Source organism: Catharus ustulatus, chromosome 1, assembly GCF_009819885.2.
Source record: "Catharus ustulatus isolate bCatUst1 chromosome 1, bCatUst1.pri.v2, whole genome shotgun sequence".
Taxonomy (NCBI): Eukaryota; Metazoa; Chordata; class Aves; order Passeriformes; family Turdidae; genus Catharus; species Catharus ustulatus.
The window spans coordinates 126,006,597-126,031,557 of NC_046221.1; the positions used below are offsets into that span (position 1 = coordinate 126,006,597).

Below are 24,961 nucleotides of genomic sequence, written 5' to 3' on the forward strand. Positions count from 1 at the left end.
TAATGTGCTACAGAATAGAAATAATTGAAACATGACATGATGGAATCAAGCATAGGAAAGCCTTGGGCAGGCATCTGCATAAAAGATGAGCAAATATAAAAGTTCTTGGTCAGAGGATTTAGGAAACATTTTGCATTCTATTGAGGAATTTTACTTTATTCTCTGAAGCCTCGCCTGGTTTTATAGGATCATTTCCACCTTATATTGTGAAAAAAAAAATGCGCATATTGCCCTGTAATTGCAGCATAATGTGGTACGCATGCTGGTCAGGCTCAGATTTGCATAATAAGGTGTCCATTGGTAAATCTGATATTGCTGATTTAATTTTAGAAAGCACATAGAAGTATGCTTAAATTTGTTGTCACTTTTCTGGCACATCTGCCATTTTCATTTCCATGTTTTTTTGAAAAGTAATTTTGATAATATTGCAGCTGAGGAAAATGAAGAGTGTATTATTTCCAGGCAATTTCACTAAATGAACAAAATATGATATGTTGTATGGTACAGCAGCATGCAGAGAATTGTACGTATAGATTTCAAATTTAACCTTACTTTTACTTACCAGAGTAAAAGACGTGTACAGAAACCATTTTCCTAAATTTTTTTTTTAATCTGTTTTGTTTTCAGGTATTGCTATTTCTGATGAACTCGACAAGGTAAGACTGATAAAAGATGTCCAATGAACAGTACAAAGGGACAGGTGATTATGATAAGACACATGCTACTGTCCTGGCATACATGTATGTGTTCTGTTGGGTTCAGAGGAAGTTTGGGTATGGAAGGCTATATGGGTAAGTACAGTAGGTGTGGATACATTCAGATCTTGACCAAGGATGGGCTGTCAAGTATGGGGAAAAAAAAAGTCACTGAGTTTAAGAGATTCTTATGAGACCATGTAAATACTTTTGATCTTGACACCATTTTTGTTTAATATAGTCTGTTGGATTACTTTGTGTGCTTTTGGAAACATTTAGCCTTGAATACCTTTTATTCATGAAATTGAATTCTGCATTCCCAGATATGATTTGTGAGAATATTTAGAAATTATTTTTACTGTTCAGATTTACTCAGGAATGCACAAGGCATAAAGATCAGTCTTTACCTCCTTGCTGAACGCAAAAATGTTCTGTTCTGGCCATTTTTCATACCTTACATAGTTAATATGAATTTTTAATCTAGATGTATTAAATTCTACATGGAAAGGGTAATCAAACTAGGTTTATTAAATACCTATGGAAACAGAAGCAGTTTTTCTTTCCTGTTCCAGCAGTGAGTAGCAGTGTGTTTCTAGTGCCAAGCAACTTGCATTGTGTTCTTGGTGTGAAACCATTGCTGTCAGGAAAATGAGTTCAAAAGGTATATAAGACACAGAAATAATGCCTAATATAGAATAATTTTTTTAAAAAATAACTTTTGTTTCTGCTGGTAAAATGAGGACACAAATCCTTCTGACACAAGTACATTAAAAATACTTTCACTGTGTTCTCCAACGCAGGCAGTTAGGTAAGACTGATGAACATTACCATGCAGACCAGTGCATCTGTGGCTGCCATTTCCAAACTGTGGTGTAATTTTTCCCACTGTTTCCATAACTGGGCTGTGAAATAAGTGGTAAACCAAATTAGAAATTAGAATTAATTATGAAGAACTCAATTTGTTATATTATTGTTGTTGAAAAAACCGTATAATATATTCTTTGATGGAGGAAAAAGAAAATTTAGGCTAGAGCCTGGTATCACATACTTTTTACATATATATATTTAGAAAATAATTTCTGGTTGGTTTGGCTTTTTTAAAGCTATGATACCTTATTGTTCAAAAACATTAATGTTTTTTAAATTTAGTTACTCAATGTGAAACTGAGATGGAGATCATAGTTGGGAAATTTCCATAGGATCCAACTTGAGTGAAGGGTTAGGGTTATTTTGTTACTATATACTTTATTTTTTATAATTTAAAACTGGAGGGTTGTAGACTTTTTAAAATAAAACTTGGAATTAGGTTATGTACATTCAATTAATAGATTGAATGTTTTTGAACTCAAAAGCTGTTTCTACAATAGCTAAAACCCCAAACAGTTAAACTCCTTAGCATGCATAATTTGTGCAGTACTACTCAACGGGCTTTCAGCATAGATTTCGAGAACAGGAATAATTTTTTTTATCTCTGTGATCTTCAGTGAACTCCCATTTCTCTTTCTTGTTTGATACTTTAAGGATTTTAAATTAATGTAAAACGTGGTCTGTTTTAAAAATTTTAAGAATGGCCAGAACCACAACCTGATAATAGTTGTTTTAACATTAAAGAGAATTTGCTTCTATTACACCTGAATGCATTCATGGGTGATGTTTATTTTTCAGATATAAATGTAGTCAAGTTTTAATTTTTCAATACATGTGATACTAGAGCTTCCTTATCTAAACTGTGGCAGCACTGAATAATTTTTGAAATCACATTCATCTGTGGTTTGGATTAATAATTTAACTCCTCAGATGCATGTCTTGAGTCTAAATCATGGAATCTTGGCATTGGATTCTATTGAAACATCAGAATCACACAGATGTTATGAGAGACGTAAAACTCCTCTGTATACCCTTCCTCACTTTATTTTTCTGATGAACAGGAATATTTTGGGCAACTAAGACTGTGACAGAGCCCATAATTATGGTGTTTTATCTGTGGTTTAGATTATGCATGTGTATGTTTCTCTTTTTTTTACCTATTTTTGTTTCTGATTGTCTTTTATAAAAAAATTATTTCTCTCTGGCTTCAGTAACCTCTAATTGCCTTTGTCAGAGGAGTACTTAATCAGCATTGTTGGTTGATGTAACTCCTCCTCCAAGTAATCCAGTTAATTAGTTAGTTGCTTAGTTACCTTGAGCATTTGGATATGGAGAATCAGTTTGATCTGAATCACTTTTGTGAAAGAGTGTTTAATTAAAATGGATTCTTGTCAAATATCTGCTAGTATTAGCTTTTTTCAGTACTTAGAACTTTTGTCCAAGACAGGGGTAGAAAAATACAGCCATACAAGGTTAGTCTTTCAGTCAATATTGAGTCTTTCAGTTTGACTTCTAAAATTTCTGAGTTCACTGGTAACCTTGCAAAAAAAAGCCAAAGAAATTCTAAAATTACTAAAATTAGATTTATTTTAGAGACTACCTTCTTTTTCATTTACTTCAGGCTTGCAGAGCTTGGTGTTCTGTCTCTCTTGATGATTCAGCCTCTGTCTCTATGCCATGGAAGCCATGTAAAGTCAGAAATCGGCACTGCAAGTACACTGTGTAAGAAAATAAAATAAGAAGGGATGCCTTGTCAGGCACATATTTTAAAACTAAGTTGCAGATTTAATATAATACAGATTTCTGAACTGACTCGCCCTCATTGCCACTGAACAGAAACTATTGAAGGATTTTGGCAAACTGCACACTTCCATGCATAATGTGAAGAGTTTAATGTAAACAAAGAAGAGGTAGGATATTTGCCTATTTTAATATTCATTGAGTTCTAGGCTGAAAAAAAACTAGAGAAAAACACTGAAGAGTGAGACCTGTCATAACGTTGTGGCATTTGTATAGAATTCCCAATGATATATTTCAGTCACTTCAAATACTAATAATGGGAGACGCTTAAGTCCAGAGTTAGACCCAAGTGAAGATCTAAAAATTAATAGTAGATTTTGACCCTTAATGTTAACATTAAAGGTTTTTTCTATGCTGTCTAGGGTATTATTTCTTCTTACATGTAGTATTCAAAAATGAAAACAGATTACAATTAATAAAATAGAGGAAACAACTATTCCTGAGTCATAAAAATAAACAAATTTCTTCTCATCCTAAAGTATTTCTCACTGTGGAGATTCCCTCAGTCCATATAAAAAGATAGGAATATTGAGCTTTTTAAGTGATGCGTAAATAAATGGATACACAAACGTTGTGCTCTCGGGTAGTGGTTGTATCCAGCAACAACACCTCAGCCCAACGTGAAGAGGAGAATCAGCTGTCAACCTTTCCCTTCTTTTCCTTTTCTCCACAAAAAGGAAACTTGAGTGTGTGAAATTGGTAGCCACTGATGTGGATAGGTGGATGACACCTGGACTGCATCATGAAATAGTTCTCTTCATTTTAGTGCAGATTTAAATACCTACCTGAAAATATTTCTGTGCACACTAATGTCACTGTCAATCTCTTCTGTTACTTATGGTGAATATAAATTGGAAATCAATTAAGATTCTAAAGTTTATATGAAAAAAACCAACCAAAACTATAAATCTTGTTTGAGAACAGAATACTTCATGTCACTATTTTGCAGCCTTTGAAAGACTGCCAAATAAACATCCTGGTGTTCTGAGTAGAGCTGTCTCTGATACTCCATTTAGTGTTTTCACTGAGGCTGCTTTTATAGTTGAAAGGAGGACAATAAATTAGGTCGCTGAAACCATAGTGTACTAATCTAACACAATTCAAAAAGGAAAGCAAGGTGATAAAGTGAGGCAAAGCATGACTATGGAATGTAAATTACATTTCTGTTGAGTATGAAAGTGCTACTTTATCCCTAAAATGCTTATGAAGGAAATTAACCTAGCAAGGACAGTCACAGAAGTCATGTTTTTCTTATTCATATGTTGATTTTGCAGTGTGTAGTGTTAGGAAAAACTTACAGGCAATTTTTAGGTGCTTTGCCCTTTCATTTAAGGGACTGAAAACTTTTAGCAAGATTGACAGTGCAAGTTATTCTAACTAACTAGTTCCAGGAACAATTTTTAACAATTATTAGAAATTATCCTAAGGAGAAAGAGAAGAGAAAAATAGCTAGAATAACAGGAATAAACCTCAGAAGGGGCCAGATGGTTAATATTTAAACTAATGTAAGCATCTTGTGTAATTAAGGCATTATAGGAAGTGAAATAATATTTTTTCTAAGCTCACAACAATTGTCACACCTGTGACAAGTTACACTTGTCAAGTGCCCAGAGGTGACTGTCATCTAGTCTACATTACCTGACTATGCCACAGCTCCAAATAGACACACAAAATATGTATTTCTAAGCATGTAAAGAAAACCCATCACCAGTGTTTAAATATCCTAGAACATCCGAAGCCATGGATTCTCTTTTCAATGGTCATAGCAGCAAACAAACAATGTGTAAAAGTGAATTAGTCAAGTGGTGGACAAACCTGGACAGAGGTATGGGGAGTGGAGTGTGGTAAAGCACTCACAGGCACATTGCCAAAAGTAAAATCAAAAGAACAAGGCTGAGTGACTCAGATCCAGGGCCTGGGTTACATTTGACTCTCAAAATAGAGGTTCTTGTCCTCAGCAAAATTGCAGCATCTAGCCAGAGGAGGGTAAATATATTCATATTGAAAGCCCTTTGCAGCTCTTTTTTTTGTTGTTTGTGTTTGTTTGTTTGGAAATTTTTTTTTGTTTGTTACTTTCATTTCAGTAGAGACCTCTATTTCAAACTGCTTTTACTGCATCTGTTTCAATTAGGAGGGGATTTCAAAAGCAGTTTGTTTTTAGGAAGGAGAGAAAATATGATTTCTAGGCTACGTAGTCTGTGTGCTGTACTTTTTTCAGATACTTTTTGTTCGGAAAGCATTCTTTTATGGCAGGAATATTTATTGAGGCACTAAGTTAGGTAACAACCAAGAATTTGCCTTCCTATAATTTTCACTTGTTAAGTGATAGGAATATATCTCTCCTAATTAGGCGTACTATGTTTGAATGTCTTTAGTAGCTTATACACAATTTAAGTAAAGAAAAATAATTATTCGTGTCCCATAATTTCGTATCTTTTTTTTTTTTTTTGGTCTGCAGGTGTGTTTTTTAGTTTGCCTATGCTGTTTTACATGACCCTTTATCTACAACAATACTAGCAAAATTGAAAACAGATACTCATTACATCAGAATGCTTTCTCATTTCACAATTTAATGGCAACTTGTTTCTTTAATCTAAATTCCTAATATGATGGTGCAAGTTATTACTGTTGTTTTGAATGTGTCAGTTACATTTTGCTTGCTTCTTGTAATCTTGTCCAGTTTATTGTCCCCCAGTAAGCATTTAAAAATAGTTTCAGGAATGCATTTTATTAAAATGTTAATAGAATTTTCAGTATAGAAAGATACATTATGCAACGTCCAGCAGGGTTATTTTTAAAATGCAAAATGCAGATGTATTTATTATTTTTGCATTAATTCATAAAACAAATAAGAGTGATGCTATTAATCTACATTAATCTTTTGGCTGGTTTTTTTTATACAAATGGCTCATCGTGTTTCTTAGCAGAAGAGATACAGGAAGGTTTTAAGAGTTGTGCATTTATTTTAAAAAAGGCAATTTTTCTACAGTTGCAATTTTAAAATAAAAGAAGATGATTTGAGGCATCAGCATATACAATTATTTCTTGAAATTTTGTTAATGGGGAACTTTTCATTAGTCCATCATTGTTTATGGGTAGTTTTTAGCCCTGTGAAATGGTTATGGAATGTATTGGTTTTGTACTTTTAATTTCTTTTCCTTTTCTTTCTCTGTTTACATCTATGGTTGAGAACAAACAATGCATTGTTTCTTTTATTTTTAAATTTTTCTTTCTCTTCAGGACACAGCAGGTTTTAACACCCCCCTTCTCAGACCTCGTGTGATTGGAGAATGGATTGGTCGTGAAGAGAATGATGCAGACCCTCTGGCTGCTGAGATGCTGCAGCCACCAATACCAAGAAATAAAAATGAGCAGTGGGACAGCGAGGATAGCAGCAGTCCTGGAGGAAGGTGGGTTTTTGATCTGGCCTAGAAACTTTATATTTTGTGAAACAGAGCTGTCTTTGTTACAAAAATTCCATTTCTGAGAGCAGAGTGCATGGCTTTTGAATTCCCATGCCATAGTGTGGGCACGTACAGAATAAATAGAAGTCGTTAATATGACTTTTTTTTTTCTCATGCTTTTCTATATGATTAACTTAATACCCATTTGCAATCCTATGGATTTATTCCCATGTGAAAAGCTAAGTGTATTTTGTCATGGTTGGGGTCCATTGTGTAATAATGTTGTGTATATGGCTTCATTCAGATACTTCATAGCCTTCCATCTTTCCAGGACTGGTAGTAGCTATTTATTAATCTTCTTGACACTGCAGTGATAAATCTGATTTTCTCATTTAAAGGAGAGATAGACAAGGGAAACATGCTATCTATGTTATTTTTAACAGGACTTCCTAAATTCCTTTTCATTTCACATCTTAGGTTTTTGGTGTTAATAGGAAGTTTTTCTCAAAGAGAAATTTTGTTCTCTGCAGTAATTTCTGAAGATTTAGTGAGCTTGACTGAAAGAGTTTGTCCTTCAACAACATGAAGAGATTATAATACAAGGAGTCCATTTTCCATTATTTAAAGATATGTTTATCATGGAAGGTTAAATACTCACAGGCTTGCTTTAAAAGGGATAAATCTTCTGTACTGCCACTGTTAATTGGCCTAAACATCTATGTTTCTCCCTTAGCCTTGCAGCATATCTCCTGGGCTATAACTAGTACTTCAACTGCAGCAGATACCTATTTCTTACTTTTCTTTAGAAAGCAGAAACTCTCTACTTTCCCTTTGAAATGGTCTAAGGTATTCCTTCCCTTCACATTTTTCCATGTGATTTCTATGTTGGAATTCACCTCCTTGTCACATCGAAGCTAATGTGTCACTAACTGTACTCTTACAGACTGCATTCATTAACTTTCCTCACATCTTGGGAATATTTGTTATCCATGAGTACTTCATTTAATTAGATTATCGTGGGGGTAGCTGTGGGTACTACTATTTCAAAGAAGTAGCAGCGTGTAGTAATGATCCCTCAACTAGACCTTGGAAGGGAACCAACACAACTCAGACTCTGGGTCTCTCCAGTGCAGTTCCTGGGAAAATAATGGAGTCAGCAACTGGCACTGCAGCTTGATTGTACAGGCCTGGGTTTATTTTTCCTTATTCAGCAGTCCATTGAATAAAGATCTGTTCCATGTTTCAGAGCAAATTGAGGATATTGTATCCCTTCCGTGAATAGAAAGGAGAAGAAATAAGCATCTCTGTCTAATTTCCAGAAGGGAGCAAAGAGGTCTAATTCTGAGCAACAGAGATGATTCAAAGCAGCGCATTTTTTTCTTTGTAGAAGGTGGTTCAAGCTGTGAGAAACCTCACTGCTAATGCTATAATTAAGAATGAGATTAATGGCTTTGAAAATAGTATTTGAGGAATCTTGTTGAATATCATGGCAAAATCAGGTTGCCTGGTGTGTGAATAAGGTGAATATAGGGAACTTGATGCCAGGAAAGATTCATGGATACTGATACCTCTGTTTTTAAGTGCAGTAAGTACTGAAAGCCTATTGAAAAATATGTATTGCTAAGAGAGTACTGATTTTCAGTGGAAATGAGTACAGTAATTTCACGACTATAAGGCGCACCAGATTATAAGGCGCACCTCTGGGAGTTGCAAATTTTGCAACTTTGTACATTATATAAGGCGCACCTTTTTTTTTTTGCAGCTAGGATCCATGCTGCGTGCAACAAAGTAACTAATTAGTAACAGAATCCCGCCATCGTGGAGTTTACTGGCATGTGCTCAATTTGCAAACATTTTTCACAGATTGGTGTAGCCTTTAAACGCAGCCCCAAGTGTCCTCCCCGTGCGCGGGCCCCAGCATTCCCGCTTTCCCCCAGCTGGTGAGACGGGGCTCAGGACGGCCACGGCTCACACATTGGGGTTGCTGCGGCTCAGGGCGGCGTGGGGCTGCTCACTCCCTTCCTCCCTGTGTGGCTCCTGCTGGCTGGGGGCTGCCCGGTCCCCCCCACCCTGCGCGGCTCCTGCTGGCCAGGGGCCTCCCACTCCCATCCACCGTCGCGATTCGGCTCACGGCTTGCACTTCTGGGTTGGCAAATTTCGTAACTTTGTACATTATATAAGGTGCACCGGACTATAAGGCGCACTTCTGGGTTCGGACCAAAATTTTAGTCAAATGGGTGCGCTTTATAGTAGTGAAATTACTGTAACTACTAAATTACATGCAGCATATGGATTTACATTTGGATGACTGATTTTATTCTGGGATAATTCTTTGCTTCATTAGCATTTCATCAGCTTTTGTATGGTGTTTATAAAAATCATGTTTGCAGTCTTGCAAAGGAATCATAAAGTTGCAGAACTTCAAGGCAGTGGTGATACTAAAATTGATGCCAGCTATACTTGAAGGTTAAAGTACCCATGTTGATCAAGGTTAATCTGAATATTTAATAATTATTCACTAATAACTGGCAGTTGCTTCAAGGTCTGATTTAGTGTTACTGTGAATTAAAGTGCTATTAGCAGAATTTTGGAATATACCACACACCAAATGCACGAGACAAGTACTAGGTAATAATAACTTACTTTTAATGTAGCAAATAACTAGTACATCCAAAAATAGGGGGAAGAACATGTTTTGTTCTCCAAACAGTGGCGTTATCAGTTGTAGAGAAAGTTTGGCTATGTCGTCTGTATTTCAGTAATCTGTTTCACAGTTAATGTAGCCTTAAAGTTAAGTTACATTTTGGCAAATGAAAGAGGGGGCAATTTGAAAAATCCACATTCAATGTTTCCAATTTTACCTTGCTAAATTTTATTTAGTAACACTTTTAATAAAAAGTGATAGGTTGATGATGATTATTTATCAAGATTTATGGGATAAACCAGCACTCTTAGAACTAATTATAGTACTCAGTTAAAATATAAGAATGGGAAAGTCAAAACTGTAAGTGTTCCATTATTTCCAGGTCTTATGTTTTATTTTGCCTGTCCCTAAACATAAAGAAATGGTACATATATGAAACACTATATAAATATCCATGGGATTAGGCATTGACAAATCATTGGTAGAGTAAGTGCCATTGGTGTGATGTGTCAGAACCACCATTTCCTCCTGAAAAGCATGCATTCCTGTGATGATGAGCAACAGAAGCAGACATGTCATATATTTGAAAGCCTGGCCCAGTAACTCAAAAAAATGGAAAAACAAAGAGGTGCTGAAGGGACAGGTCTCACTACTGCTTTGACCTGGAAAGACAATGCAACCAGTCTGAGGTAGCTGTGTTAATGCTGTCTTGTCAAATGATGAAGGGTCACCTTTTTGTCCTTAATGTTCTGGATTGCTACAGAGGAAAGCTTGTGTTTGTCACTGGTTTTGCACTGCTCTCTGTTGTTGCTGTAAGGAACAAAGGTACAGTAATTTCACGACTATAAGGCGCACCAGATTATAAAGCACGCTTCCGGGTGTTGGCAAATTTGCAAACTTTTTCCATATATAAGGCGCACCAGATTATGAGGCGCACTTGTTGGTTTTTTTTTTTTTTTTGCTCGAGGATCCACGCGTAACAAAGTAACGAATTAGTAACGGAATCATGCGATTGTGGAGTTTACTGGCAGGTGCTCAATTTGCAAACATTTTTCACAGATCGGCGTAGCCTTTAAAGGCAGCCCCAGGCGCTCTCCCCGTGCCACGGGCCCTGGCACTCCCGCCCGCCATTCTCCCGCACCCTGTAGACACCCCTAGCTCCGGGCTGCTCGCGGCTGTCACTGCTTGCGCGGCTCTTGGCTCCCGCTGCGCACCCGCTGCGCACGGCTCACGTAGCTCGCGGTCATTTGATTGGGAGCTTCATGTTTGTTGCTGCGCAATGTAAAACAGAAATTGTTTTGAGATCCCTTCAATACTTATAAGGCGCACCAAATTATAAGGCACACTTCCAGGTTTCGATCAAAATTTTAGGCTTTAAAGGTGCACCTTATAGTCATGAAATTACTGTACTAGTAAGTGATAAGGGACCATGGAAAAGTCCTTATGGCAATCCTGCTGGTACTGAGCTCATCTTTCAGAAATTTGAACTCCATGAAAACAGGATTCAACTCATTTCCAAGTCACTGTTAGTAGTTTTCTACATGAAAAATGTCTTGGAGGAATTCTGAGAAGATGCAAGGCTCTTGGGAATCTTCCTCCAGGGATAATGTATGTACATAATGGGGAATTTGAGTGGTTTTTATTATTATACTCTTGTCTCTTAGAGCGTGAAATGAGCTAGAGCTTGCAGAGGCCTCATCTGTAACCTGGTGTCCTAAATTCAAAGTCTGTTCTTCATCTCCAAAGTGCACTTTGTCTTATTAGTGTTTGTCTTTGCTGAAGAAATGAACAATTGTTGATTATACTAAAAATTACCCATTTGCAACTGTTCTGCCTTCCTGCAACAGTTCTGTAAAGACAGTCTGAGGTGTTGGCGGTAAGCTCATGAGGTGCCCCTCATGTGGGGCACCAAACTTCTGTCTACCTTATGTTGATACAGTAAGAATCAAAAATGCAAACTGTAGCAAGTCCTGCTTTAGACGCTTCTAACATCTGTGCAATTCCAGTTCTCTGTTCTTTTAGTCAGAGATGCAACTCAAGAAATCAGGAAAATTGTTATAAATATAAAGCCCTTAATCCTGTGGGGTAATGGCATCAAAACTACTCAAGGGAGCAGTTCTTTGTTGCCAACTTTTAGCTGTGCATCACTGCCTTAGCAATACTGATTACTTATTGATATCCTGTTGTTCTATACATGTTCTGTACATATTTAGGCTTATTAGTGCCCATAACCCAAATTCAATCAAAACTTTAAGCAGAAACTCAAAACAAAAAAGATCTTAGAACATCCCATGATCAGGGAATGAGTGATGTATTTTGAAGAGAACCCCAGTAAGAGAAAGTTGTGCTTTCCTCCCTCACAGCTTAAAAATGGAGCCAAAGACCAAAGGATTAAAACATCAACAGCAGCAACATAAGAAACTGCTGGCTGCCATGCTTTCTCAGGACTCCTTTGATTCTGCTCAAAGCACAGCTCCATCTGTAACCGAAGAAGACATTGACAATGAAGATGATGCAATGGAACTACTGGGTAACTGCAAAAAATTATGTGTATTCTCTGAATTTTTTTATTATAAAAAATCAAACAAAGATTAGTCAGAAACTGCTCCCTATGTTTGAAGCTAAAGTGTTCAGCAGCTGTGTGAAGGTTATTAGGGTTTAAACATGAAACCTTCAGGAGAAATGTAATGAAGACCATAAATGTTTGTGAATAAACTCCTAGCTGCATCCAAATTCCATGAAATCAAATGCCTCAGGTGCTTTAAGTAATTAATTTGGTTTCCTACATAAATCCCTTCTAGGTTCTACTTGCAGAATGTGTTTTTGTCCAAGGAACAGAATCAGCTTCATTGTCTTTCATCTAGTTCTTCTTTTTCTTAGCTGTATTACAGTTCTAATTTCAGTAGATTTTTTTTTTTTTTTTACTTACTAGCTATACAAAGCTTATGTAATGTGAATTTGTAATCTCTTCAGAGGATTTGATTGTAATTTTCCACTAGACTGTATTGTATCTTAAATTGCACTCTGGAAGACTTGATGCTCGCTGCTGCCTCCCTTTCCTAGAATTACTAATTGTATTTAATAATAATAGTTCTAGTTGTACTTAGTATTTCCTTTTCTGCTCTTTTTCGAAGTTTCAGTATGTGATGCTTAAAAGGCAGTCATGGATTTCAATATTTGTTCACAGTTTCTGCTCTGTGGAACTTTATGTGGGATCAAAGCATGGGAAATTCACAATTTCAGAATAACTCAGCTTTTTTGAGTTTATGAATTCTGGCATGACTTTTTTTGAGGTTGGCCCTCAATCTAAAAATCAGGAAAACATATGCTGCCCTTTTTGCTTTCTATATTTCTGTTACATTCTTACTATAGTCTTCAAAGAAAGACAGTTGAGGTTGGAGAGGACTGCTGGAGGTATCTAGCCCAACCTTTTTACTCAAAAAATCAGCCATAACAGGTTCTTCTGAGTGGATTTTGACTCTCTCCAAAGATGGAGATTCTACATCTCTGGGCAGCCTGTTCCGATGCTTGACCATGCTTATGGTAAAAAAAAAATAAATTCTTCTTAATTGTGAATTAATAAATAATTTTTCAGTAGTTTTAAGTTTGATACTTGCATTTGTTTTACAAGAAAGAAGAAAATTGCCTGTATCAGTCATTATTTATCCCATACAGGATAGATTTTTTGTTAGTTTCTGTGCAGATAGTGAGCAAAATGTATCCAATAGATATACAGGTATTTTCTTCCAGAAACTTCAACTGAAAGTATCTGGAACCAAGAAGGCAGTATAATGGAATTTTCTTGACATTTGGGTAGAATATTATCAATGTACAAACTAGTGTGTTGGGCTTTTTTTAGTAAATACTTAATTGCAAGAATTCATTCTAGTTTTGTGCCATGCAATACCTGGAATATTTTTCTATCCTGCAGTTCATCAAAACTGGCTAAGTTTACACAAAATCAACTTAAAATTAAGAAGGTTCACAAACAGGACTTCCAGTTTGGGTAGGGTGTTATATAAAGTGAATGTGAGATTCTGAGGCAAAATCCTGACATCTTTGAGGAGTAGTCATGCTTGTAGTGCTTATAGTAACAACCACTGAGAGAAAATTCAATATGCACATCTTGGTATTTGCAATTTGCTGACAGTGTGTGTGTGTTATATTTCATATAATGGTTAGGCTACATTCTCCAGAAGTGCTCAAAATTTGAGGATATGACTGTGTTACATGGGAAGGATGTTTTAGTTTTCCTTTGAAGGCAACATAAAGAACTTCAGTTTCTATCAGCAAATATAGGAATTTTTCATTGCTGTATTTTCCAGGTCAGTAACTGTTTGATACTGCGATTGAATTTTTTTTTTATTATGTACCACATTAATCCATTAACTGCTTTGATGCTTTTTACACAACTTATATGCAGTATAACCAATTTCAAATCATGGCTTTCTGCCATCACTGAATTGCAGGGCATTGTTGCATAAAGCTCTTTGATTTGTTCTCTTCAGAGTTCAGTATTCTTTGTTTATTCAGCCCTTTCTTAAAAAATTACAAAACTTCAAGCTTTTGAGTCAGGATTCTGGGAAAACAGTTCTACTATTTATAGCATTTAATTTAAAACATACACTATATTTAAAATGCAAAACACAAACATCCATCTTCAAGTGTGTTCAAGAGAACCTTTTTCAGAGTTTGGTTGATTTATTTAGATGTTAAAAGCATGAAGCTGACTTTTTGCCTATTTTCTTTAAAAAAACCCCATCTCTTATGTGATTCGATGAAGGTTTTAGCTAGAATTCTTTTCTATTCTGAGTAAAAGAAACTATTGCATTGTTATCCATTTCAAAATAAGTTTATGTGCAAAGAAGAAAAAAAAATGTTACAGGGCTATATTCTGATTTCAGTTATCACTTTTTATATGTAAGATAAGATGCATAGGAGGGCTGTTCCCATGCTGGTGACTTTCTAAGTGTGTTCAGTTAAGCAGGTGGCTGAAACAGATTAGTGACAGAGAGCATCATAGTGGAAAGGATCTTCTTGACTTCAAAAAGATGAGAACTGTTAATTCACATGTGTCATGCAATTAATGTCTGGGACAAAATTATATCAAGGGATTCTTTTTTACGCATCATAATGCCAAGTATTGTGTTTTGTAAATTGTGTTTTCTAACCTGGAACTGACATAGGTCTTTGAGAAATTCTGCAGCCCTTTTGGAGTGATGTGATGTTTGGGCTTAAGCTGTCTCTCACGTTTTCCTGAAGTCCACTGAGACTCTGGAATTGTTATTCCCTCAGTATCTCTCTGATGTACATTGGAGAGGACTGAACAGTTTATTTTCACTGAAATTGCTGCGAATATTGATTATACAGTCACCAAAGCATGACTTGTTTGGTTTTAAAAAATCAATTATTTGACTAATTGTATGAATATAATTGTCTAAGTGTATTGCTGTGCATGAATATATGCAAGGTAAAAGCATAAGGATTTTTGTAGCACACTTGGATTTAGATATACGTTCTTAAAGTTTTTACATGTAAGGAAGATGAGAAAGGCATTGTATTGTTTCACACAATAATGGTATAGAGAACACATCCTGTGAGGAGCAGCTCAGGGAATAAGGTTTGTTTATCCTGGAGAAGAGGAGGCTCAGAGGAAGCCTTATCGCACTGTCCAACTTTCTGAAAGGAGGCCAGGCAGAGTTTTCTGTCTTCTTGCATGTAACAGGTGCTAGGAAAAAGCCACAAGTCATGCCAGGGGAGATTTAGGTTAAATATTAGGAAAAATTTCTTTATGGAAAGGTTTGTCAAGCATTTTAACAGGTTGCCCCAGGAAATGGCTGCATCACTCTGGAGTGATTTAAAAGATGTGTAGATGTGGCACTTAAGGGCGTGGTTTAGTGGTGCACTTGGCAGTGCTAGGGCTATGGTTGAGCTTGATGATGTTAGTCTTTTTCAGCTTAAATGATTCTATGATTCCATGATATTTAGTCATAATGCTCAAGCAGCAATTTCTTGGTTTTGCCCAATCTTTGTGTGTTCACAGTACTAAAAGTGTTACCATATGTTAAAAAATGCTGTGCAGTAGTTAACTCTATAGCACCCCTGCAAAGGGTACCCAGGAACTTCACTCACTGAACTGTGGTTGAAGTGAAAGCTGGTCATAACTGAAGCCAATTTCCTGCAACTGATGCATATGCCAGTCTGTATGATTCTGAAGAGCCTCTCTGATTTCAATGCAAATAATCTTATATCTGAGCTGAACTTAAGTATTTGGAGCACCAGGACTTGTAAAACCATCTCTTCTTTTGTTTGGAGCTGGTTTCACAAAATAATGCTTTTTTTCCATAATGTATAAATCTTAAATGAAAGTTCAGCGATTGTTTACCTCATTTATTATTTTTAATTCCTTCTATACAGTAATAAACCAGAATCTTTAAAAATAGAAATGCACTTCAATTAGTAATAAACTTTTCAATTATTGCTTTGGGAGCTACGTGATGTGTTCTTTGCTTTAATAACTCTTCTAATCTTTAGAATTTCTTTCTTCTTTAAGAGCTTTCAAATGTTAATTATTTAATCATTTTAACACCTTTGAAAGGTTGTCTGGTGATATATTTACAAAGAGGAGATAAATAGAATATTGTGGAGATAGCATTTGCCTGAAGGATAAGACTAGCTCAATGTCTGGTAGTCTACTCCTTAATCATCTGTTTTTCTAATGAGCCTCTGAGTCCTTAATTAAAGGGTGTGCAATCTGCAGTGTTTTCAGTACATTTCCTCTGGTTTAGCAGGCATTCCTGATTTCCTTGGTTCCTAAAGGTCTTTGACAACACGCAGGAAACTGACTCTAGGCATGATAAATAACATGAACACTAGCAAAAGGTTGTTCCTTTTTGTTGCCTTTCCCAGATGAACAAAACCTCCTCCATTATGTGACTAGGATACATAATTTTTCAGAAAAGAGACTACAAATCCCTGGAAAAGATGATATGAGTTGTACTACATCTCCAGAACAGTTTTCTGGCCTGTAGCCTGTTCTGTTGTGATTTAAGTAGAATGATTGTATGGGAGAAAGATGTTTGAATTGCTCCTGATGTTCCCTTTCACCAAGTCTTCTGTTTTTGGAAGCTATTGGGAATTGGCAGTGGGCATGTACTGTGTAGGGCACATGCAGAAAATGACACCCCTGGGAGACAGGAGGCCTCCTCTGCATGCAGAGACTTGCTGTGCTATGCACTGCAAAGTTTTCAGTGGCAGATACAGTGCACTGGTGCCTGTGTGTGTGTAACAGATGTCCTCTAGGCTCTATCAGGCACTCAGGCTCTATCAGGTGTGGGTTTAAATATCTTTTTGAGATAAAAGTTCATCAAATGCCATATTCAGGTTTGGGGTTTTTCATCTGTAAATATATAAAGTCACTGAGCAAGAGAAATGTGCAGGTCTATTTAATGTCATTCATGGAGTTCATTGATTTCACTTCATCTTGTGGCTCTTTGCTAAGAGACAGAAACATCTGTGAGAATATTTTAGTTGATCTGAGAATAGGCAAAGCTTTAACTTGCTGCTCAAAGAAGAGGGATTTGGTGTTTGAAGTCCTAATAGAATCCTGCTCTTGCATTTTATTGTGCTTAATACTAGGAATATTTGGTGTTTAAAAAGAATCTATAGCCTGACAATAAATTTCAGTAAGCTAAGTTCTATTGTTTGGTTAAGAGTGTGTTTGTAATGTTAGAATAAATTGTTAAATGAATTAGTCACATATTGCAACACTTGTTGCAACTACTGGTTGGATAAGCATAAAATGGATTGAAAGGGAGGTTGATTGTGCTTCATATTGCTATTGGGACAGTAGAGAGAGAAAACCAATTATAGCTAGAGATACTAGCTTCTCTCAAGTGGAAATAAGTTACATGAGCTAATAAAAAAGCTTCAAAAGAATGATTAATTATCGAGGAATAAATGTGTACTGAATGTAATGATGTGCAGAAGCCTAAAATGTCATTAATTTATAGTTTGAAAAAGAAACCAAAGTTTATTTTAAACCTTTACCTAAACAAGACTGGAGGAAGTGTATGTCCTCTGCTAAACCATGTCCTATGCACCATATCTACACATCTCAGCCACTTCCCTGGGCATCTTGTTCCAGTGCTTGACAAACCTTTCATGAAGAAATTTTTCCTAACACCCAGTCTAAACCTCACCTGGCATGACTTAGATCTTTGTCCTGTCACTTGCTACATGGAAGAACCTGACCCCCACCTGGCAACAACATCCTTTCAGGGAGTTGTAGAAGTGATAAGGTCACCCCTGAGCCTCCTTTTCTCCAGGCTAAACAACCCCAGCTCCCTCAGCTGTTCCTCATTAGATTTGTGCCTGAGATCCTTCATCAGCTGCCCTTTTCTGGATATGTTCCAGTACCTCAGTGTGTCTTTTAGTGAGGAGTCCTAAACTGAACACAGAATTTGAGGTTGGCCTCACCAGTGCTGAGCACAGAGGGACTGCTCTGGTCTTGCTGTCCGTGTTATTGATCCAAGCCAGGATGTCATTGGCCTTCTTGGGCACATGGCTGTTTGATGTTCAGCCAGCACTCCCAGGCTCTATTCACTGGCAGCTTTCCAGCCATGCTGCCCCAGCTTGTAGCACTCAGTGGGGTTGCTGTGACCCAAGGGCAGCACCCGTCCCTTTGCCTTTGCCTTTTTGAGCCCCATACGTACCATTGTCCTTGGCCCATCAAACCAACCTCTCCAGATCCCTCTGCAAAGCCTTCCTTTGGCAGATCAGCGCTCCTGCCCAGTTTGCTGTCATCTGCAAACTGAACTGGGGGTACCGTTGATCCCTTCATCCAGATTATTGCTGAAGGTATTACACAGGGCTGGCCCCAATACTGAGGCCTGGAGGACACCACTGGTGACCAGCCACAGGCTGGATGTAACTCTGTTTCCCACCCTTCTCTGGCCTGGTTCTTAGCCAGTTTTTCATTCAGTGAACAAGTGCACTTATCTCTTCAGGAGAATACTGGGGAAATGGCGTCAATTACTGAAGTTCAGGGGGACACCAGCCACAGCATTTCTGTTGTTCAGTAAGTAGGTCACCTTGTTGTAGAAGGACTTCACGTTGGTCAAGCAGACACTACCTTTCATAAACTCATACTGGGTGAGCCTCATCCCCATGAATATGAGGTTTTCCTTCATGTGCTGTGTGGTGGTACTCAAGATGATCTGCTTCATGACCTTCCCCAGCACCAAGGCTAACAGACCTGTAGTTCACCAGATCCTTCTGGCTGCTCTTGTAGGTGGGTGCCATATTTGCTAACCTCTCATATTTTTATATCAATAAATTATTGATTTTGTATCATCCCTAGAACTAGGATATCCCTAGGATGCTGGATAAATTGATGTCTAAACTGCTTTGTACTTCTTTAGGACACTCAGGTTAGTTTAGACATACTGGAGAAATCATGCTGTGGCAATATATGTAAGGAAATCCACCAATGGATGTAATTACTTTTGTGCCTGGATCTGTTTTAGTCAAGGTGCTGATTCTCCAGTATTGGTAATCAGCACTTGCATCCTCATATATTCCACATATATTCTTTAGCTTACACTGAAGCTCAAAATATAAATATTGGAGTTCACAAACTGGCTGGGGAGATCTGGCCCACTTGATTGACTAGTCTATGTGCTAAACTGCTGCCAACTCCTGAGCAATCATGTTCTCTTTTTGGAGCATGCAGGGAAAGAAAGTAGGAAAAAAAAAGTCAGTTACAACAGTGAGACTTGTAATTTAGTAAGAAGTTAAAGGATTTTTTCACTTGGAGATTCAGAAGAGAGCAGGGCAACCCTGTGAGCTCTAGTGAGAGTTTGTTGCTATTCAGTTAAAGGCATTTGATATCACTGTTTTTGTGCTGGGAGAACAGGATTGATCTAGAGCTATCCAGACAATTCAGGGAAGTGACAGCAGGCTGAGAATGACTATGATTGACTATGATGTTTTTGGGTATCACCCCATAGAACTAGTGTTTGAACTACTTCCTTGAATTCCTTGGCTTTGGGGCTCTTTCCAGGTACTGAGGGGAGATTGTTCATCCAAGTAATAGATAGGGAGAGGGTTTATTCAAAGATACATTTGTGAATTTAATTCATATTGTGTGAAGGCAAGAAATTATATCCAAACACAGTAGAGCTTAAATATATTTTCCTTTTTAATATGTGGATGATTAATGTAATGTTTTTCTGAATTGTGAAAGTATCAACTTCTATGAATAAATTGTCCTTTATTTTATATACAGATGATTTACTCACAATAAGATAATTACTGCCAGAAAGAACATTCAGACAAGTATAAATTTAGCAGTATTTTCATGGTTGGCCGTAGAAATCTGCTTATATATATCTATATATAATCACACATATAAACTCTAAAAAAACCCGAATATATTTTTTGCAAGGATATTTCTGAGGTTTTGCACCCCGAATTGTAGCGCTGTTTATAATAACAGACAGAATTTGCTGTATATAACAACACAAAGTAAGAACTGAAACAAAACGAACCAAGCCAAAACTATGAATGAAATACTTTAAAATGTGCTTTTTGGTTCATCTTTCTAAACTAGAATTTATTGAGAGGAAGGTGTTGAAAATCCATGTAGAAAAACTGATTCCATTGCTATATGCTGCAGAACACACAGCACCTTTTTTAAAAATTCATATTTTTTATACATTTTTTATACAAGCTCTTCTGATGCATTCATTACTTGGTGAAGCTTTTCCAATTGTTGAAACTGTAATTTAATGCCATTTTCAGAAAATAGGTGTTTATTTACATTTTCTAATGAATATAAATGTTTTGCATTCAGTTAGGGGAAAGCGTATGAAATTTCTGAAAAAGACAATTTGTTGAATCTGATGCACTCAAAACTAAGACAGTTTTGTTGAAATACTATGAATATCTTGTCTACTTATGTAAGTATTATGATTCAAAACTTACTATGTATTGTTTCCCAGTATTTTATACTGTATTTGCTTTTGTTTTTCTGTTTTATTTAGCTTTGGTAGTTGAGTTTGGCTCTCCAAATGTGTTTGAGACACAGGTTATTTGTGGTTTATTCCTAACTAGTATATTAAAGTATATTTTAATTACTGCTTTTCTGCTGATGTTAATTTATAGTAGTGGCTTCTATTAAGAGTTAGATTTGAAACTAGTCTATTTCCAGAACTGATAACGTATGCCATGCAAAATGATCACCAGAAAGCATTCATAATCAAAATATATAATTTTTGCTGCTTCCTAACATAACATTAGAAGCCTAATTTCACATGATTCAGTGGCACTTGTGTTGGCACTTGTCAAGACGTGAGCTTATATGTTTCTTGTGTGACTCTTTAAGGAGAATTTTGGGCGAAACTAAAAAATTACGTGTTAAACTGAGGGCTCATGATGCTTCCTCTGCCACTAAAGAAAAGGAGAAAGAGAGGAGAAGGTGTATTACTGTTACATCTCAGTGTAGATAGATATCACTTATATGAGAGCTTCAGCTACCATGTATGAATAGATTCTAGAGGGGAACAAAAGAGTATTTTGAGAAATAATAGCTTCATGTTGTTACAGAAATTGAGAATCACAGAACTGTGTCCTAGTCTCAAAGAAAGAGTCAGCATTTAGGTGACAAACCCTGAAAAGGCTCAATCTGCTTTGAACCTCTTACTTAGAAGGGAAAGCTATATTATGAAAAATTAGATTATGAAAGCTAGATGTGTGGTTGAAATTCATAGCTGTATTCAAAACAGTGCAAAGCCCAGGCAGCTCAGAACACTCAATGGCAGTAGAAAGAGTCACTTCTTCCTACTTTGCTTTACCTGTTTTCTACATCTTTCTGTGTCTCAGTGGGTCAGTTAAATTTGTTTCAGTTTCAGGTGGAGTATGCAATGGAGCTGATCCCAAGTCTGGTAGTGCTAGCACGAGGCTGTGGGTAGGATTTTATGCATGCCATCATAGTAATAAGAAATCAGGTATCTAATACATTGCTGTCATCTCTCTCCTTCTCTCAAAAAAATGTCTTTTGATGTGGAATGTAGCATTTGATTGCTCTGTATTTGGTACATTTTAGGATCTTCATACAAAGTAATTTTAGGTAGTTTGCCTTGAAACAGTAAGTATTTCTTCTGTTTTTGAAGTTAGGTAAAGTGTTCTCTGTATTCACTGTTTAAGTGATACTCTTAACATACCTCTTTGCTCCTAAATCACTCATCAGTTCATTCTTGTATTAATTATTCCTGTTCTGCTAATAGTATGGAAAAATCACACAGAGCTAAATTAAAATTTATTCCCTGAGGTCTGATTCCTTGTCTCCTTTCATTAAATGAATACACCAAATATTTTTGGCTTTTCTCTGGGCAGGAAAGCTATTGTTTCTTGCTCATTCCAACAGACTGTGTATTTGGATTTTGGAATTTCCTACCTTATCTCCCCCAAATACTTCCAGTTAAAGGTAAGGTGATGTAAAAATTATGTGCAACTGCGTTTTCCTTTTTGGTGGGGTTTTCCATTGTTATGAGGCAATGCTTTGTGATGTTAAAATTATCTTGCACCTGCAGAGTAGTTGTTTGCCATGTGGCAGAATAACACAGCAGCTGATGTTGCATCTTCCAAGATGGATAGTCAACAAATCCTATGATAAAGTAACACGGTTACTACTGCTACCATCAAAACCTGTAGCAAAAATCAGTGCCCAGTAAATATTAGTGGATTATCAGAGAGGAAAATGAAACTCAGACATATCTATACAACCAGTTACTAAAAGCCTTTTAATTTTGGCTTGTAAATTAGCATATGCTGAGACTTGACATCCAGTTTAGAACTAGTATAATTCATAATTGCCACTATGGTTTATAGATGCAGAATTAATAGAATGATTATTCAGAAGATATTGATAAAACTCTGACAAGTTTGCAAATCGCAGAAGATAAGTAGGGAGTGCTGACTGTGAGTTTGTTACTTTGGAAATCAGACTGGAATGTCTGTGTTACATTGGACACTACTAATGTTAGTAACTCCAGAAGACTGACCACTTAGTTTTTAATGTGTAGTTTATTATTTGGGTTTAGATTCACAGATTTGCTATGTGGATTTGTAAGTACAAGAAAGAAACTGAGAATTAGGTGTATGATTTTATTGAGAAGTAATTGGATTGTAAGATCTTTTCTCAGACTGTAAAACTGCCGTTTTTTTAGTGTGAAACCTAACAAAATGAAATTGGAGTTGACAAGTACTCTACAGGGTGAGGGAATAATATTATAGCTTTAGTAACACTTTCTTCTCTACAAGTGAGAATATTTCAAAATAACTGGTATTCCCAGCAGAAACAATAATGAGCTAGTACATTTGATATCTCCTGTATGTGTGATATTGTCTACTAAGAGTAAAATAATAAAGAGGAAGTGATTTAGAGAAGAAGGGATAGTACACTTAGGAGGATGAACAGAAAAATAGAGCCTTATCTTCCTTTTTCCTTGAGGCTGTTAAATTACCTTTTCTTAAAAATGGCAAAACTTTATGAACAGAAATGTGGGTCAAATGGGAAGTTCAGGTTTCCTGAAGCTTCAACTGCTGCAGTAGATCTGTGTACTTTGATGTGATGGGATATAACAATTTTGAGATAAGCAGATAATAAAGACGTAGAAGTGCTGCGTTTTCCATGCATTTCACATTCACTTGTTCTTACAACTTGCGTTTTCTTGCAATCCTTTGAGGAAAAAAAAGAAAAGAAAAAAATTGAATGCATGGAATAGTATACAGGATATAAGTTGTGACAGCAAAGAGATTAAGTTATACTGCAGCAAGTCTAGCAGCTAGAAGCAGGCGACATCCTTTTTAAGACTGTCCAGTATAAAGGAGTCCTGTCTGTGGGTTGAAACTGAGGGAACTCAGCCTCCCAGAGATGAAATGGAGACTCCTTAGAGGAGCCACACTCGTTACTGAGATGCACAGCAGGAGAGTGAGTGACACTGGGCAGAAATTGATACAGACAAAATTCTGATTAAATATAAAGGGGGGAAAAAAATCAGTGTATGGACACTGCCCAGGGAGATTGTGGAGTCACTGACCTTGGATGTTTCCAACATTCAGTTGGGTAAAACCCTAAGCATCTTGGATGACACTACTTTGAGCAGGACAGTGAGCTCTAGACATCCTGAGGTCCCTCTGAGCCTGAATGATTCAGTGAATTGCCAGTGTATAGAGGGCCATGACATGTAATTTTATTGTACTCTGCTTGTAATATGCTCAAAATGAGATTATTAGAAATTCAATGTTGATCTATATCTGAGTAAACTGCTGTGCAAATAAATGTTTTACCAAACTAAACACACAGGCTGAGACAAAGGGATTAGATCTAGATTTCAGAGGGAAAGTAAGATAGGTAATGAAATAGGATATTTTCTGTGTGATTAGAAGACGTGCAGAGGGGTTTAAAATATTAGATGGTCTAGATAACCTGTACAAGAATTACATCTGTCCTGCAAACATGCATGAATGATTGCTGTATTTCCTTATTCCTCTCACATCTGTAATACTTAAAATAAGGTAACAACTACTAGAGGTACAAGCTGCACTTCTAACTAACCAGAAGCTGATTACCAGTTCAGTCATCTGGAAGGGAATTGTATTGCTGAAATTCTGTCAAACCTTATGGTAATCTCCAGAACCATGGGTGTAAAAAAGATCCTGCAGGCTGATTCAATACCAAAATGTTCATTTTGCTTAGGAAAAAAACCAGGTAAAAGGGTTGTAGGGTATTGTCCAGTTAAACACTCAGAAGTAAATATATTTTTGTGCCGCATTTTAGAAGTTGATACATCGAAGTAGTTAATACTAAAATTACACAAAGTTTATGTAAAATGACCTAGACAAATAATTGCAGCCCATTACAGTTGTTTGCCTTTCCTGAGCCTTTGAAGTGGACTGAAATGCCTGCCTGAAATTACCTAAATAAGTGGTAGTGAATGGCTTCTAATTTTTGCTTTCTCTTCAGAACAAGTAATTTTAAAAAATGGTAGCAAGTTTTAAAGGTTGGTAACTAACTTAGCAGCTGTGAGTGCAGTAACAGGAAGTTAAAATGAGGAGGTGAAATGCTATGAGTAAAAAGTTAAAAGTAATAAATTTTACCCCTTTAGCTCTGAATAAGCACATAAGTGTTAGTTTTTTGGTGGAATAGGAGAATGACAAGATACATGGAAAAATGAGTCCCCTGGGCACAAATCTGGAGGCATCCCAGGCTGTGTGATAGAGACCCATATTTAGATAGAAGAAAGAAACAGTTCCTACAGGTTAGATGAAAATTTAGTATGGGCTCCAGATAGAAAAATCCTAATGGAATATTAAAAAAAAAAAAAAAAAAAGTGAACAGTCAATAGAGAGTGTATGAATTTATTTAGGTACAAGCGGGAGCTGTATCTGGTAGAATGTGAGGTGATAAAATACAACTATATCTGGTGCAAGGAAGCATTACAAAATTACACAGGACAGCAGATGGAATCTCTGCATACAATCAACAA

The 24,961-nt window shown here is 36.6% G+C and overlaps 1 protein-coding gene across 5 annotated transcripts in view; it reads left to right on the forward strand.

Moving 5' to 3' along the window:
- C1H8orf34 (chromosome 1 C8orf34 homolog) overlaps window positions 1–24,961 on the forward strand; it is a 158,063-nt gene that overhangs the window by 50,696 nt on the left and 82,406 nt on the right. For all 5 annotated transcript variants that reach the window (XM_033055012.2, XM_033055029.2, XM_033055046.2 and 2 more), the window contains 3 exons: window positions 628–656; window positions 6,603–6,772; window positions 11,774–11,940. In XM_033055012.2, the coding sequence (XP_032910903.1) occupies window positions 628–656; window positions 6,603–6,772; window positions 11,774–11,940 (366 nt within the window). The remainder of the gene's footprint in view (window positions 1–627; window positions 657–6,602; window positions 6,773–11,773; window positions 11,941–24,961) is intronic.